General features: G+C 49.8%; 1 protein-coding gene across 1 annotated transcript in view; it reads left to right on the top strand.

The window, feature by feature from the left end:
* LOC137522079 (coagulation factor XIII B chain-like) overlaps nucleotides 1-15,788 on the top strand; it is a 97,450-nt gene that overhangs the window by 69,035 nt on the left and 12,627 nt on the right. The window contains exons 7-9 of the mRNA XM_068242105.1: nucleotides 537-719; nucleotides 12,346-12,543; nucleotides 12,626-12,805. Coding sequence (XP_068098206.1) covers nucleotides 537-719; nucleotides 12,346-12,543; nucleotides 12,626-12,805 — 561 coding nt within the window. The remainder of the gene's footprint in view (nucleotides 1-536; nucleotides 720-12,345; nucleotides 12,544-12,625; nucleotides 12,806-15,788) is intronic.

Genomic DNA, 15,788 nt, shown 5'->3' with positions numbered 1-15,788 from the left:
TCTCTTGTATCCACTAAATATACTATTGTACCTTTTTTCAGCTATATCTACTTCATGCGACGCAATGCGCTGGGCTGGAACCATCAATGTCGCTGCATTCCCAACACAAAGTCTGCAGCGCGTTACCATGTGATCCATGCCTACCGCATGGATAATGCAGTAGTACAAGTCAATGGGTGATGAAGTGAAAATGAACAACGGAAGTGCAGTGCGTATGTCGGGACCGATGGGAATCCTAGTGGCATACTTCCTGCCCGTCACTGAGTGGGGGGTGACGCTTTGCATATGACCCTCTCACCGGACTGTGGTGCAGGGTCATATAAATATTGATTTGGGCGGTGATGCGGCAGCAGGCTCCACTGCTGCGCGATCACCGCACCACTTAGGTGTAAAACCGTCTTAAAGGTAATGGCAGTTGTAGCACGTCATTGCATGCCATCCTACATGATGTGTGTAAAAAGCCAGAAGAAAAGAAAACTGTTGTTCTTCATTCAGTCAGATAAGATTATAATGCCAATTTGTTTCTTCTTTTTCAGTCAACAATGAAAACTGCCGAAGCCCTCCGCAAATAAGTCATGGTGAGCTCAGTGATGCCCCACTGGACAGCTACATTGTTGGCTCCTCTGTGGAATACAGATGCCACAGCTACCATTTTATGGACGGATCCAAAACTGTATACTGTGCACGTGGAAACTGGTCACAACCACCTAAATGTTTACGTAAGTTAGATGTATTATCTACACAATTAGTGTATGAAATGCTGAAGGAGCATGGAGATTATTACCCAAAGGGATCGGGATTTGATCCCTTAGGGGTAATAGGTTGGGACTGAGTGCTGTACAGACACTGAGCGAGGCTACAGCACTTTAAGACTGGAATCTGATGTCAACAAAACAGGAAAATATATCACAGGGCTTCTTCAATTATAATACCCTGTCTTTTTGGAAAAGTTGGGACAGTGATTAAGCTGCATAGTATAAAGATAAGTTTTAGCTGGGAACGTGACAGCTCATCCACATGACCTAATGAATAATAGAGCATACATGTCATGTAACCACTATTTTCAAATTATGATTCAGGCAGTTGAAACCTCCTTTTACAAGGGGGCCTGTCAATAGCAAATTTGCTATTGGTGGACTATGCAGAACTAACTTTTCTCTTGTTTATCACATCTTTAGAAAGGTTCACACAAGCAAGGGAAGCTATACTCATCCTATTGAGGGCCCAGAATTTAAATGAGAAAGGCGGTGCTGAGGGGAGTGGTCCATTTACATACAGACAATCATTAACCCTCTGCACTCAAAAACTCACAACAAGCTCTAGTAATGATAAAAACAACTTGAAAGATAAGGCCTGGAAGTGCAGCACAGAGGAATCTGGAAGGCCGCACATGATAGTGCAGCCTGCCAGGTAGGAAAGGGTTAAGCAGGAGCGAGAGGCATGAGCGAGAGAGTAGGAGAAGCGGGGAAGGCAGTTTGAGGAAGGCTGGGAGGGTGGAGTCAATCAGTCAGGCGTTAGGTGACAAGCTGTAAAGACCTTGCCTGTCTGCAGGATGGCGGATCTGGAGGCCCTTGTGGAGAGGATCAGAGCGGAGGCAGCGTCCAGTGGTCCGGAGTGGGTCCAGCTGCAGATGGTGGCGGGTCCCAGCGATCAGCCACAGGAGCCGGCGATGGCGGCTGGTCCCAGTGATCAGCCACAGGGGCCCGCTAGAAGAGCTTCCAGGCCCCCTGAGCGGCTCAGCCCGGAGCCGACCTCCCGGTCGCAGCGGAGGAGTGGTAGCCCTGTTCATGACCCTCCGGCGCCCCCTGCCAAGAGGAACACAGCGGCGGGTGGGTCAGCCGGGAGGACCGACAGCGGCAAGAGCGCCTCATCTGGAGGAGGTAGGCGGGGGAAAGCGTCAAAAAAGACGGGGGCGACGGCCTCTTCACACCAGGCCGCACGCACCTCTACGAAGAAGAAGGGCGGAAGCAGATCCAGCAGCGCGGGAACCTCCTCCTCCTCGCAGAGCGGGGAGGGGGGGGGGGCTCGGGGGACCTCCACGGGCAGATCTTCCACCAGGAGAGGAGACGTGGCAGTGGCAGCCAGTTCGGGGGGAGAGCGGCATGGTGACAGTGGGCAGCAGAGGAGCAGCCAGGCAGGACACGAGGCCCACCAGCAAGGTGGGGCCATCAAGGGGCCGAGTGACGCAGCACCACAGCATGATGGAGGGGGACCGAGCACAGCAGGATCTGGACCAGCGGTCGGGCAGGTGCGAGAATCTGCGCCACCAGGTGAGGCCTCTACAATGGCTAATGTTACCAGTATGGCATGTGGGTCAGGTGTAGGGGTGCAAGGGGGGACAGAGCAGATTGGGGGGGGCTGGGGGGGGGGGGGGTAATGCTCAGGCAGTCATTCTCCCAGCTTTGGAGTCCTTTATAATGGGTATGAGGAATTTGTTGGGCGGCCCCCCGTCAGCCCTGGGTTTACCGGTGGGGATGTGGGTGGGTCAAGTGCAGGCACCAGTAGCCCCCTGGGTGGTTCCACAGAGGGAATTGCAACTTAGTGGTTCAGTGGGGCAACAGGTAGCTCCAACGGGTTTGGTAACGGCGGGTTTAGTGGTGCACCAGGCTCTATCCCCATTGGTAATGGCACCGGCGGCGTCGGTCAGCTCGGAGGTAGCAGTACAAACCAGTGCGGTTTCTGGGGAGGTTTCAGCAGTGGGGGAGGTTGAAACAATTAGGTTGGCGGATGCGGCTAAGGCAGAAATGTATGTGTGCCTGACAGGGCCGCTAGGGATTCACTTGAAGGACGAGGTTCGGGAACGTATCTGGAAAGGCGAGTTCGTTGACATTTTTTCACTGTTGCAACTTGCCAAGTTTAACTTGGACAAGGTAAAGTCTACCGAATCCAAAAAAGAGGAGGAGGAACGGCGCAGGTATCATTTGATTCCACGCACGTTTCAAAATTGGCTTCAGGCATTTGAGATTTTGGCATGCGTTATCGGCGAAAAGAACCCCGAATGCTGTTCGTCACTTTTCTGCTATCAAAATGCGATTGGCGAGGCGTACAGGAGGTACGGGGGGGATGCTTGGCTCAGGTATGATGAGTTGTTCAGGCAGAGAAAGGCAGTTCGGCCCTCGGTGCACTGGAACCACAAGGATATAGAATTGTGGGTGAGTTTGATGATACCAGCTACGGGGCAGCAGTCCTTTCGGGGACGTGAGGAGGCAAGCGGCATAGGTAAGTCAGGCAACAGGACGAAGGGATTGTGCTGGCAATTAAATGACGGCACATGCAGATTCGGGTCCTCGTGCCGTTTCAAGCACGAGTGCTCGAGATGCGGGGAATCGCATCCGGCATCAAGATGTTACAAACAGAAGAAGGGAAGGGCTGCAGAGGCTGGAAATAAGAGGGAGGACTCCGGTGAGAGTTCAAAAGATGGAGCTATTTCTCTGTAAGTATCCGCGTGCCGACGATGCGTTGTTTTTGAGGCGGGGTTTTTCGGAAGGTTTCATCATACCCAGCCAATGTGCTGCGCTGGGTGGGGATCGGCACAGGAATCTTAGATCGGCATTGGAATTTCCCGAGGTAGTGTCATCCAAATTGGCCAAGGAATCTGCAGCAGGACGTGTAGCACAACCGTTTGTGAATTGCCCACTGGAAGGATTGATTGTTTTGCCACTAGGGGTGGTCCCTAAGAAAGAACCGGGTGCTTTTCGCCTCATACATCACTTGTCCTTCCCAAAAGGATCATCAGTTAATGATGGTTTGTCAGGGGAGGACACGTCTGTAGTATATACGTCATTTGACGTGGCACTCAGATGGATGCGGAGGTTGGGCCAGGGTTCGCTTTTAGCCAAGACGGACATCGAGTCGGCTTTTAGGTTGCTACCGGTCCATCCTTCCAGTTTTAGACTCCTGGGGATTGTCTGGGAGGGAAAATACTTTGTCGATCTTAGCCTCCCTATGGGTTGCGCAATCTCGTGTTCATTTTTTGAAAAGTTCAGTTGTTTCATTGAATGGGTTGTAAGAGAAGTTGCAGGTGTTCGATCAGTGATACATTATTTGGACGACTTCCAGGGGCGTTTCTAGGGTCCGGGGAGATCGGGGACACATGTGGGCACCAGGTGGGGAGTGGCAAAAATGTGCGTGGCCATGAGGTGAGTGGGCGTGGTCATGGGTGGGGCCAAATGTACATGAACTTAGCAGCGGTGTAAGCTACAGATAACGGGCCTGCCCATCGACATATTGGATGGAGCCCCCTGTCCTTTATTTAGATAATTTACAATCAGTATAGGCATAGATCAAAGATGTATACGCACATACAATTTTGATTGGTCAATCACTGACCCCCAATTTTACCACCCCTGTGCAGTAAGTGGGCCAACAGACAATGAATTTTATGAACAGAGCTAAAATTGGCTAATCAAAATTGTATGTGTGTACCAGGCTTTACAGCTAATACTGTACATACTGAAAGTAGCAGGGATCAGCATACACTATAGCTGGTTTACAATCAGTAAAGGCACAGAGTAACACCTTACACTGTACACACTGGAGGTAAATCAGCGCACAGTGCAGGCACTAGAGAACAGTGTATACTGTACATACTGTAGGCAGCAGAATTCAGCACACTGCAGCTAGCGTGCCAAAAATATGAGGATCATGTTGTGCGGCGTGCTTATCGCACCGCACCGAAAAATGGGTGGGCCATGGACCAGAATATAGGTGTGGTAATGGGTGGAGACAAATTTACATGAACCTAGCAATGGTGGGACATTAGATTATGACAGTGGTGGCGAACCTTTTGGAGGCCGAGTGCCCAAACTGCAACCCAAAAGTCACTTATCTATCGCAAAGTGGCAACAGCAATTTAAACTAAATACTGTACAAACGTTTTAACTCATACATGAACATTATGGAAAATCCAAGTTGAAAATAAACTGTGAAGATAAACAATTTCATCCATCCTACTCCTGAAAAATGTATTCAATTTTTTAGAGCCTCTCAGTTTTATCTTCTGTTTTAAAAAGCTAAAAAAGTAGGTTTAATGCTATAGTCTCATATGATAAGGATTCAGCTTTTCCCATAGTCTCGCAGTTAGCAATCATGTGACCTCCAACAAGACAAATTCAGCAATCATGAGGCCCCCAACAAATCATGAGGCCCCCAACAAGACAAATTCAGCAATCATGAGGCCCCCAACAAGACAAATTCAGCAATCTTGAGGCCCCCAACAAATCATAAGGCTCCCAACAAGACAAATTCAGCAGTCATGAGGCACATAAATAGACAGCATTTCACATAAATAGGCAGAATGCCCCCTTAATATGGTAGCCCCCCAAGTTAGGTAGTGAGTGACAGGGACCCCCAGGTTAGCTAGTGAGTGACAGGCGCCTCCAGTTAGGTTGTGAGTGACAGGGACCCCGATAGTGAGTGCCCTTCAGGCAGTGAGTGAGTGCCAGGGAGCCCCTTTAGGCAGTGAGTGAGTGACAGGGAGGACCTTTAGGTAGTGAGTGAGTGCCAGGGAGGCCCTTTAGGAAGTGAGTGAGTGCCAGGGAGCCCCTGTAGGCAGTGAGTGAGTGCCAGGGAAGCCCTTTAGGTAGTGAGTGAGTGACAGGGAGCCCCTTTAGGAAGTGAGTGAGTGCCAGGAAGCCCCTTTAGGGAGTGAGTGAGTGCCAGGGAGCCCCTTTAGGGAGTGAGTGAGTGCCAGGGAGCCCCTTTAGGGAGTGAGTGAGTGCCAGGGAGCCCCTTTAGGGAGTGAGTGAGTGCCAAGGAGCCCCTTTAGGAAGTGAGTGAGTGCCAGGGAGCCCCTTTAGGAAGTGAGTGAGTGCCAGGGAGCCCCTTTAGGTAGTAAGTGAGTTCCAGGGAGCCCCTTTAGGAAGTGAGTGAGTGCCAGGGAGCCCCTTTAGGAAGTGAGTGAATGCCAGGGAGCCCCTTTAGGAAGTGAGTGAATGCCAGGGAGCCCCTTTAGGAAGTGAGTGAATGCCAGGGAGCCCCTTTAGGAAGTGAGTGAGTGACAGGGAGCCCCTTTAGGTAGTGTGTGAGTACCAGGGAGCCCCTTTGGGTAGTGTGTGAGTACCAGGGAGCCCCTTTAGGAAGTGAGTGAGTGACAGGGAGCCCCTTTAGGAAGTGAGTGAGTGCCAGGGAGCCCCATTAGGAATGAGTGAGTGACAGGGAGCCCCTTTAGGAAGTGAGTGAGTGACAGGGTCCCTTTAGGCAGTGAGTGAGTGAGTGACAGGGAGGCCCATAAATAGACAGCATTTCACATAAATAGGCAGAATGCCCCCTTAATATGGTAGCCCCCCAAGTTAGGTAGTGAGTGACAGGGACCCCCAGGTTAGCTAGTGAGTGACAGGCGCCTCCAGTTAGGTAGTGAGTGACAGGGACCCCGATAGTGAGTGACAGGGAGCCCCTTCAGGCAGTGAGTGAGTGCCAGGGAGCCCCTTCAGGCAGTGAGTGAGTGCCAGGGAGCCCCTTCAGGCAGTAAGTGAGTGCCAGGGAGCCCCTTCAGGCAGTGAGTGAGTGCCAGGGAGCCCCTTCAGGCATTGAGTGAGTGCCAGGGAGGCCCTTTAGGTAGTGAGTGAGTGACAGGGAGCCCCTTTAGGAAGTGAGTGAGTGCCAGGGAGCCCCTTCAGGCAGTGAGTGAGTGCCAGGGAGGCCCTTTAGGTAGTGAGTGAGTGACAGGGAGCCCCTTTAGGCAGTGAGTGAGTGCCAAGGAGCCCCTTCAGGAAGTGAGTGAGTGCCAGGGAGGCCCTTCAGGCAGTGAGTGAGTGCCAGGGAGCCCCTTCAGGCAGTGAGTGAGTGCCAGGGAGCCCCTTCAGGCAGTGAGTGAGTGCCAGGGAGGCCCTTCAGGCAGTGAGTGAGTGCCAGGGAGCCCCTTTAGGCAGTGAGTGAGTGACAGGGAGGACCTTTAGGCAGTGAGTGAGTGCCAGGGAGGCCCTTTAGGTAGTGAGTGAGTGACAGGGAGCCCCTTTAGGCAGTGAGCGAGTGCCAGGGAGCCCCTTTAGGAAGTGAGTGAGTGCCAGAGAGCCCCTTTAGGTAGTGAGTGAGTGACAGGGAGCCCCTTTAGGAAGTGAGTGAGTGCCAGGGAGGCCCTTTAGGTAGTGAGTGAGTGACAGGGAGCCCCTTTAGGAAGTGAGTGAGTGCCAGGGAGCCCCTTTAGGTAATGAGTGAGTTCCAGGGAGCCCCTTTAGGTAGTGAGTGAGTTCCAGGGAGCCCCTTTAGGAAGTGAGTGAGTGCCAGGGAGCCACTTTAGGAAGTGAGTAAGTGCCAGGGAGCCCCTTTAGGAAGTGAGTGAGTGCCAGGGAGCCCCTTTAGGAAGTGAGTGAGTGACAGGGAGCCCCTTCAGGCAGTGAGTGAGTGCCAGGGAGCCCCTTCAGGCAGTGAGTGAGTGCCAGGGAGCCCCTTCAGGCAGTAAGTGAGTGCCAGGGAGCCCCTTCAGGCAGTGAGTGAGTGCCAGGGAGCCCCTTCAGGCATTGAGTGAGTGCCAGGGAGGCCCTTTAGGTAGTGAGTGAGTGACAGGGAGCCCCTTTAGGAAGTGAGTGAGTGCCAGGGAGCCCCTTCAGGCAGTGAGTGAGTGCCAGGGAGGCCCTTTAGGTAGTGAGTGAGTGACAGGGAGCCCCTTTAGGCAATGAGTGAGTGCCAAGGAGCCCCTTCAGGAAGTGAGTGAGTGCCAGGGAGGCCCTTCAGGCAGTGAGTGAGTGCCAGGGAGCCCCTTCAGGCAGTGAGTGAGTGCCAGGGAGCCCCTTCAGGCAGTGAGTGAGTGCCAGGGAGGCCCTTCAGGCAGTGAGTGAGTGCCATGGAGCCCCTTTAGGCAGTGAGTGAGTGACAGGGAGGACCTTTAGGCAGTGAGTGAGTGCCAGGGAGGCCCTTTAGGTAGTGAGTGAGTGACAGGGAGCCCCTTTAGGCAGTGAGCGAGTGCCAGGGAGCCCCTTTAGGAAGTGAGTGAGTGCCAGGGAGCCCCTTTAGGTAGTGAGTGAGTGACAGGGAGCCCCTTTAGGAAGTGAGTGAGTGCCAGGGAGGCCCTTTAGGTAGTGAGTGAGTGACAGGGAGCCCCTTTAGGAAGTGAGTGAGTGCCAGGGAGCCCCTTTAGGTAATGAGTGAGTTCCAGGGAGCCCCTTTAGGTAGTGAGTGAGTTCCAGGGAGCCCCTTTAGGAAGTGAGTGAGTGCCAGGGAGCCACTTTAGGAAGTGAGTAAGTGCCAGGGAGCCCCTTTAGGAAGTGAGTGAGTGCCAGGGAGCCCCTTTAGGAAGTGAGTGAGTGACAGGGAGCCCCTTTAGGTAGTGTGTGAGTACCAGGGAGCCCCTTTAGGTAGTGTGTGAGTACCAGGGAGCCCCTTTAGGAAGTGAGTGAGTGCCAGGGAGCCCCTTTAGGAAGTGAGTGAGTGACAGGGAGCCCCTTTAGGAAGTGGGTGAGTGACAGGGTCCCTTTAGGCAGTGAGTGAGTGAGTGACAGGGAGGCCCCCCCTCTAGCCGCCGCTCCCCCTCCCCCCTTACCTCACAGGCGCAGCAGACCTCAGGATCAGCGGCGACCCGACCAGTTGTACGAGCGGGCACCGGACGCACCCGCTCTATATGCGGAAGTGATGTCACTTCCGCATATCAGTGCAGGCGCTGGGTCCTAGCGCCCGCACGATTGGTCGCCGGCTCGCCGTCTGATCCTGAGGTCTGAGTGACGCGGCGGCGGCGCCCCTGACGACTTCCTTTTTATGGGGTCTGCGGGTTCATTCGATTGCGCTTCTGCCCTGGTCGCAATGTATCAGATCTGTGAGTCCTTTGGAATTCCCTTAGCATTGGCAAAGACGGAAGGGCCTACCAAAGCCTTGAAGTTTTTGGGGGTTCATATCGACACGGTTGCCATGGAATGTAGCCTTCCGATAGACAAGGTCAGGAATCTCCAGGCTACCATTCAGTCTGTAGTGAAAAAGCGTAAGACTACCCTGCGGGACCTTCAATCTCTTCTCGGCAATTTGAACTTCGCGTGCAGAATTATGCCCATGGGGCGCATTTTTTGCAGGCGGTTGGCAAACGCCACGGCTGTCATTGCTTTGCCTCATCACCGTATTCGCATGACGGGGGACATGAAGGACGATTTGAAGGTATGGCTAACTTTTTTGCAGAATTTCAACGGCAGGTCTTTTTGGATGGAGGAAGAAGTGAGTAATTGTGACATAGTTATTCACGGACGCGCCAGGGTCTCATGGTTTTGGCATTTTCATGGCGGGCGAATGGTGTGCTTCCCCATGGCATTCTTCATGGTTGGAAGCTGGGTTTAAGACCAATCTGGTGTTGCTAGAGCTGTTCCCGATATTGGTGGCTCTGGAGTTGTGGGGGCAGCGGTTGGCTAACAAACGCATTCGGTTCAATTGTGACAACTTGGGCGTAGTGCTAGCGGTGAACAGGTTTTCGGCATCCTCGCCTCCAGTGGTTCGGGTAATGAGACAAGTGGTTCAGTTGTGTCTACGGTTAAATATTTGCATCTTTGCGGTGCATTTGCCAGGGGTTGACATCATTGCTGAAGCCCTCTCTTGATTCCAGTGGGACAGGTTCTGGGCAGCGGCACCGGCGGCGGAAGAGAGGGGGGTCCCCTGTCCAGAGTCGATGTGGAGGATTCCGTTCAAGTGATATCGCAGCTGATTAGGAGGTCCCTATCCAAGTCATCATGGGCAGCGTACGCGCCTGTCTGGGAAGCATGGGACGCTTTAATGGGACGAATCGGGGACTGCTCAATGGATGAGGATCGGTCGTGCTTGCTCCTATACTTTATAGGAAAGAATTTTGCGGAGGGCACATCAGCGGCGGCCATGTCTAAAAAGTTGGCGGCATTGGCCTTCTTGTTTAAGTTTAGGGGTCAGAGGGATGTGACGAAGGATTTTAGGGTAGGGCAGGCGATGAGAGGATTCAGGGCGGGATCGGTTAGGAGGGATTCCAGACGCCCGGTCACATTTGAGGTCTTGAGTAAGGTGGTTTCGGCTCTTCCAGATGTGTGCTCTTGCCAAAACGAGGTGGTGCTTTTTAGCACAGCTTTTGTTTTAGCTTTCTTCGGGGCTTTTCGAGTGGGGGAGTTGGTGAGCAGGTCAAAATCCACTGTGGGAGGCATCCTCGCTGGCGATGTGACGGTACAGGACGGAGCAGTGTCTATCACTCTACGTAGGTCTAAGACTGATCGGGCGGGAAAAGGAAAGATCATCACTCTTTTTCAGATAGGGGGCTCGTTGTGCCCCAGGGAAAATATTTTGCGGTTCCTCCAGATTAGGCCACAATCTGCTCAGGTCTTTTTGGCTCACAGAGACGGGTCGCCACTGACCCGTTTTCAGTTTGCATCGATATTTCGCAAGTGCCTGGCTAATTCGGGCTATCTTCCCAGCGAATTTGCCTCCCTCTCTTTCAGAATAGGGGCGGCGACTGAGGCATCACGCTGGGTTCTCAGTGAGGAGGTAGTTAAGAGGATAGGCAGATGGGATTTAGTGAGATACAGGTCTTACGTTAGGTTGCATTTGATATAAAGATTGTAGCAGTTTTGGGAGATGAGTGTTAGTTGTTCTTTTGTTATTATTTGTTTTTCAGGAGAACCAGCCTTGGTGTGGATCTTCGGACACTCTTACGTCGCTAGGGGTGCGAGAAGAGCCGCGGTTCGCCCCGAGGGGCGGCAACTTGGATTCCCGAGGCAGGAGGTCCTCATTCGGTGGCTGGGTTTTCCAGGCATGGTGTGGCCAGAAATTAGTAGACACGCCAGGTGGGACAGGGCCCCGGATGTGCTGGTTCTGCACGTTGGGGGCAATGATATAGCTTCCAAGTCTACGAGAGCCATCATTAGAGATATTAAATTTGATGTGCTAAAGCTCAGACGGGAGTTCCCAGCTACAGTGTTAGTTTGGTCAGATGTGGTGGCCAGGTCCTCGTGGAGATTGGCGAGGTCAGTTAGCAAAATGAACAAGGCCAGGGTTAAATTAAATAAAGAAGTGGCTAAATTTGATACTCTTAATGGGGGAGTAGCCGTTAGGCATGTGGAGCTGGAGAGTGACCTTCATTTGCTTCTTAGCAGAGATGGGGTTCACTTAAACGAGATCGGGAAGGATTTGTGGGCATTAGCGATAGAGGAGGGTATCCAGAGAGCGTTGAGGGTGTGGGCCTCTCTGCCGTGAGGGGTCACGTCGGTTCGTGGTGGAGGGGTAAGGGCTCCGAAGGTTGGTTAGTTTCTGGGGGGGATTTGCCTTAGGTGCGAATCACCAGGTTAGGATCTCAGCAAGTGAGAGTAATTCGGTGGTGCAAGCAGCTGTCACTGAGCCGGTGACCGCGGCGGGGGGCGGTTCCAGGCTGCTTGCCAGTTTAACGTTACATGCAATATGCTTGGTAACCTCCCCTTACCTCAGCTCTCTGGAAGTTATATGTTTGAGCATTGTATTTTGGTAAATAAACGCGCTGCTTTGGCCTATTAAATCCATGCTGGTGGTCGTTGTGTTATTTGGGGGTTTTGGGTAGTTTTAGCCGGGAGGGCTAGGCTATACTACTATCATGCAAGTTGTATTCATTTGCACTAAATGGAGGATATTCACTTCCAAAAATGATTTGCATGCAGAAGCATTCAATACCCTTTGACCAGTGTTGAGGTTCCCTCCAAGCTCAAAAGGGTACCTAATCTACCTACAACAGTCAGGAAGAAAGCAAACATGTCATGCTCTCGAACCAAACAGAATGAAGACAACATGTCAAATGCTGAAACTGAGAATCCATGATAAAGCTGCATAGCATAAATATAAATTTCAACTGGGGTTGTGATGGCCCATCCAAATAATCTGATGAATTGGGCATACAGGCAATTAAAACCTCCTTTTATAAGGGGGCTTGTCAATAGCAAATTTGCTATTGGTGGACTATGAAGTACTACAATTTCTGTAGTGTCTCTTATCTTTGGCAAGGTTCTCATTTAGCCAGGCCATGGTATATTTAGTGTAAAAGAGCAAAACACTGGGAGACTTTATGGAAAATCTATGGGACATTTCAGAAGTATAGTCCAAGTAACTTATTGAGTTTAATTTCAAATGTGGAATTCCAGGCTTTATGACATTTTTAGGTGTATAAAGGTAGGTGTGAAGGGCAGTGTCTGAATCACATCACCTTTGTGCCATGAAACTCAAAGTTGCAGATATTAATTGTTCAAGTTACATAATCAATGCTGTGAATCAGTAAAATGCTGGAGTAAAGGGTTTGCCACAAAGTCATAAAGCCTAGACTTATAACCATCCATATGGAAATAAACACTGATGATATTTAACAGGAGAAGCCATTATTGGTGAAATCTCCTCTAGATTCTTAATAATTGAATTACTTCCCCTTCTCCAAGTCTGCCATATTAATGTTTCCAGAGCCTTGCACCGTGTCTATGACGCATATGAAAGAAAGGAATATGGAGCTCCAGTGGGCCTTTGAGATTAACTCCAAATTTTTGCATGGAGATATGGTGGAATTTAAATGCAAAGATGGATTTGATATGTCACCACACTCTGAACTGAAAGGATTGTGCCAAAATGGAGAAATTCTATATCCAAGCTGCAGTATAAAAGGTAAAATATAAGCCATTACCTTATATGGTGTGTGCATTTTAAATGTTAATAAGTTAACACTCTCTCATTTGTACTTTACCAGATACACTGAAGTCATGTGGTCCACCTCCCGTTGTGACACATGGCACAGTTAATACGTTGCAGCAGGTTCACACGTCTGGTTCATTTGTTATTTACCAGTGTTCTGAATATTACTATTTAAATGGACATAATAAAGTGCACTGCACTGATGGACAATGGGGCGTTCCACCAACCTGCATAGGTAAGACTGGAGTATTTCACACTCAACAGTTTTGTACGTAGCATTATTACTTTTTACTACAGTTGTTCAGAGCTGGATCATCCGCAAACCTAGACAGTTGCCTAGGGCCTGAAGAAAGTATAGGGACGTGGCAGATGCCCCCACAAAATCTTACTAAAAAATCCAGGTGAACATCAGTGGGGGACAAAAACTATCTTACCCAGAGCCCCATTTCATCTTTATCCATTTCTGCACTTGTTCATACCCCTGAGAAAGAACATGAAAAATACCTTTATTACTTGTATTAAGAAACAGAGGCTCAGTCAATGTTGAAGAGGCAGTGCTTGAATTTAAATTCCACTGTAAATTTAAATTTTACTCAAAAAATACTTCCTTTAATCTCTTCATATCATGTTTAATAATCCGATAATAATAATCCGAACATTTGTATAGCGCTTTTCTCCTTTCGGACTCAAAGCGCTCAAGAGCTGCAGCCACTGGGACGCGCTCAGGAGGCCACCATGCAGTGTTAGGGAGTCTTGCCTTGAACGCCTTACTGAATAGGTACTTGACCTAGCCAGGATTTGAACCCCGGTCTCCCATGTCAAAGACAGAGCCCTTAACCAGTACACTATCCAGCCATTAATGAAATACTATCCCAGCCTCTCACCATAAAATTCTGTGCTAGGCCTACTGAGTGGATGGACAGCCATCTAGCCACATCTTGGACCAGGTGGTGGTGTGGAAGGAGCATACATACATGCATCAGATCTGTATACAGACTGCTGTATAGTGTATACAGATCTGGCACTAGGCAGAGTTGTGCACATACATCGTACAACCAAAACAGTATGGAACATACATACTGTATACTGTATACACCACTGTCTGTGGCCAGATCTGGACACATAGTCAACTGTGTAAAGATTTGGCATTAGGCAGAGTTACATATTACATGACACTAACTAAAAAGTATAGTGCATGCATTTATCACTCTTTGGGGTCACACCTATACATATAGCAAACCAAATATAGATGTGGAAGATAGGAGATGTAGAGCCAAGTGTTGGCACTGCAGCATGTATGGGCGGGCTGCGACTGTACCATCCAGGGCCGCTGGTTAACTATGCTATGCATGCTTTGACATAGAAGACTCAATGCAATGGATGGAGGAAAAAGGTCAGAAGTCGGCACTGCAAGCAAATATGTTTACTCCAATATTAAAATGCAAACGGCAACATTATAAGGTGCTACCAAGTGCAACAGATCTACAGATAGGTGCACATACCGGTCCTGGTGGGCAGCCAGTGGGTGATGGATGGAGGGTGCAGGGCGCAGCTGCCTGTCGGCCGTTTCACGCAAAGCTGCTTTTCTACGGAGGCTTAAGTAACACCCTAGAATAGATCATTGCTACACGGTCCTCAAGAATGCATACAAGGCCGCCCAAGGAGTCATTCTGGGGAACTCTTGTCCACCTGATCCCCACCTACAGAAGGCAGCTGCAGACAACCAAACCAGCCATCAGGATGGACAAGAGGTGATCAAGAGAGCCAAGCTGAAACTCCAGGCATGCTTCTATAGCATGGAATGGTAGGCCCTGGCAGCGCCCATTCTAGATGAATGGACAGAGAACATAACTTCCTATATCAGTTTTTGCTGGGAGTCATGTATCCCATCCAAGACCATCAAAGTCTTTCCCAACAACAAGCACTGGTTTAACGGCAAACTGCAATACTTATTCTTCCAGTGCACAGATCATTATAGTCACATTAGTAAACCCCAATGTCATGAGGGAAGGCAGGGCCAACATAACTTTGTAGCATCAACACAATACAATGGACCGCCACTCACTTACTATAAACTTCTCTTTATTGTATCAAAGGTATAAAAAGCGTATTCCTACAATCCCCCACCTATTAAAATCCCCAATACCTGCACAGGACAACTCATGGGAGCGCTCCCTGACAACACCATACACATTCATACCACACTCATCAAGGATGGATTGGCCAATCCGTATCCAACGATGAAGTGAGGCTTGTGCAATAACTTCAATTCAGCCAGCAGTAAATTGTATTCCAGATCACTCCAGGATGAAGACAACCTTGTATCTAGCAATCTGCAGCAGTAAACAAAGTTCAGTGCCTAGTCTTCTACAACTGTAATGGCCTTTGAGCACTTTCTGTTTTGCATATGCATTACAACATGCAGCTCCTTTGTGTGTAAAAGAATAATCTTAACATCGGGCATCATGTCATAACCACATACGCTGGCTATCCGCTCAGCTAAATGCCGTCTATCAACCCTCCTTTCAGCATGAAGTTGTTACCTTCTCTCCGCCTGATTGGGCTGTGGATGATGCTTCTCACTGCGGCGTCCCGCAGTATACAGGTACCTGTTACATCTTAGTAGCTTCCCGGCTGTAAGTATAGCTTGCATCCCCTCATATGGACGCCAGAGCCGCTCCTCGTGTCCCACGAGTAGGCCACGCCCACATACGCGTTACGCCCACCAACGTGAGCTTCGTCAGTGTGATGACGCTGTGGCTGGGTATGAGTGGGAACAGCCTCTTCTATTTAAAACAAACAGTCCTCAGTCCAAGCCTCACTTTGGGTTGTTTCTTGATTCTGCACATTCCAGTTTTTCAGCACTTAGGAATATTCAACACATTTTTCTTTTGGCAAAAGTTTCACACCATAAGAGTTCCACGAATTTCACATAGGTGCACTACTTATACTTCTTCACATATTGCACTGGACTTCTTTTGCATTTTGATGGGATTTTACTATGCATCCATGACCAGTCACCATAGCAAATCCATTGCTGCCCAACGCAATTTCATGCAAACTATGTCATATATCATTTTGGACCATGTATACACCCTGACATGCATAAGACACATAACCTGCATTACCAATATCGTATCATCCATTCCACATATCAGGTATACATCATATCCAAACATGCCCCACTCATAATTTATATGCAAATATGCTATTCCTAC

Source organism: Hyperolius riggenbachi, chromosome 6, assembly GCF_040937935.1.
Source record: "Hyperolius riggenbachi isolate aHypRig1 chromosome 6, aHypRig1.pri, whole genome shotgun sequence".
Lineage (NCBI taxonomy): Eukaryota > Metazoa > Chordata > Amphibia > Anura > Hyperoliidae > Hyperolius > Hyperolius riggenbachi.
This window is presented reverse-complemented; position numbering and strand designations above follow the sequence as displayed.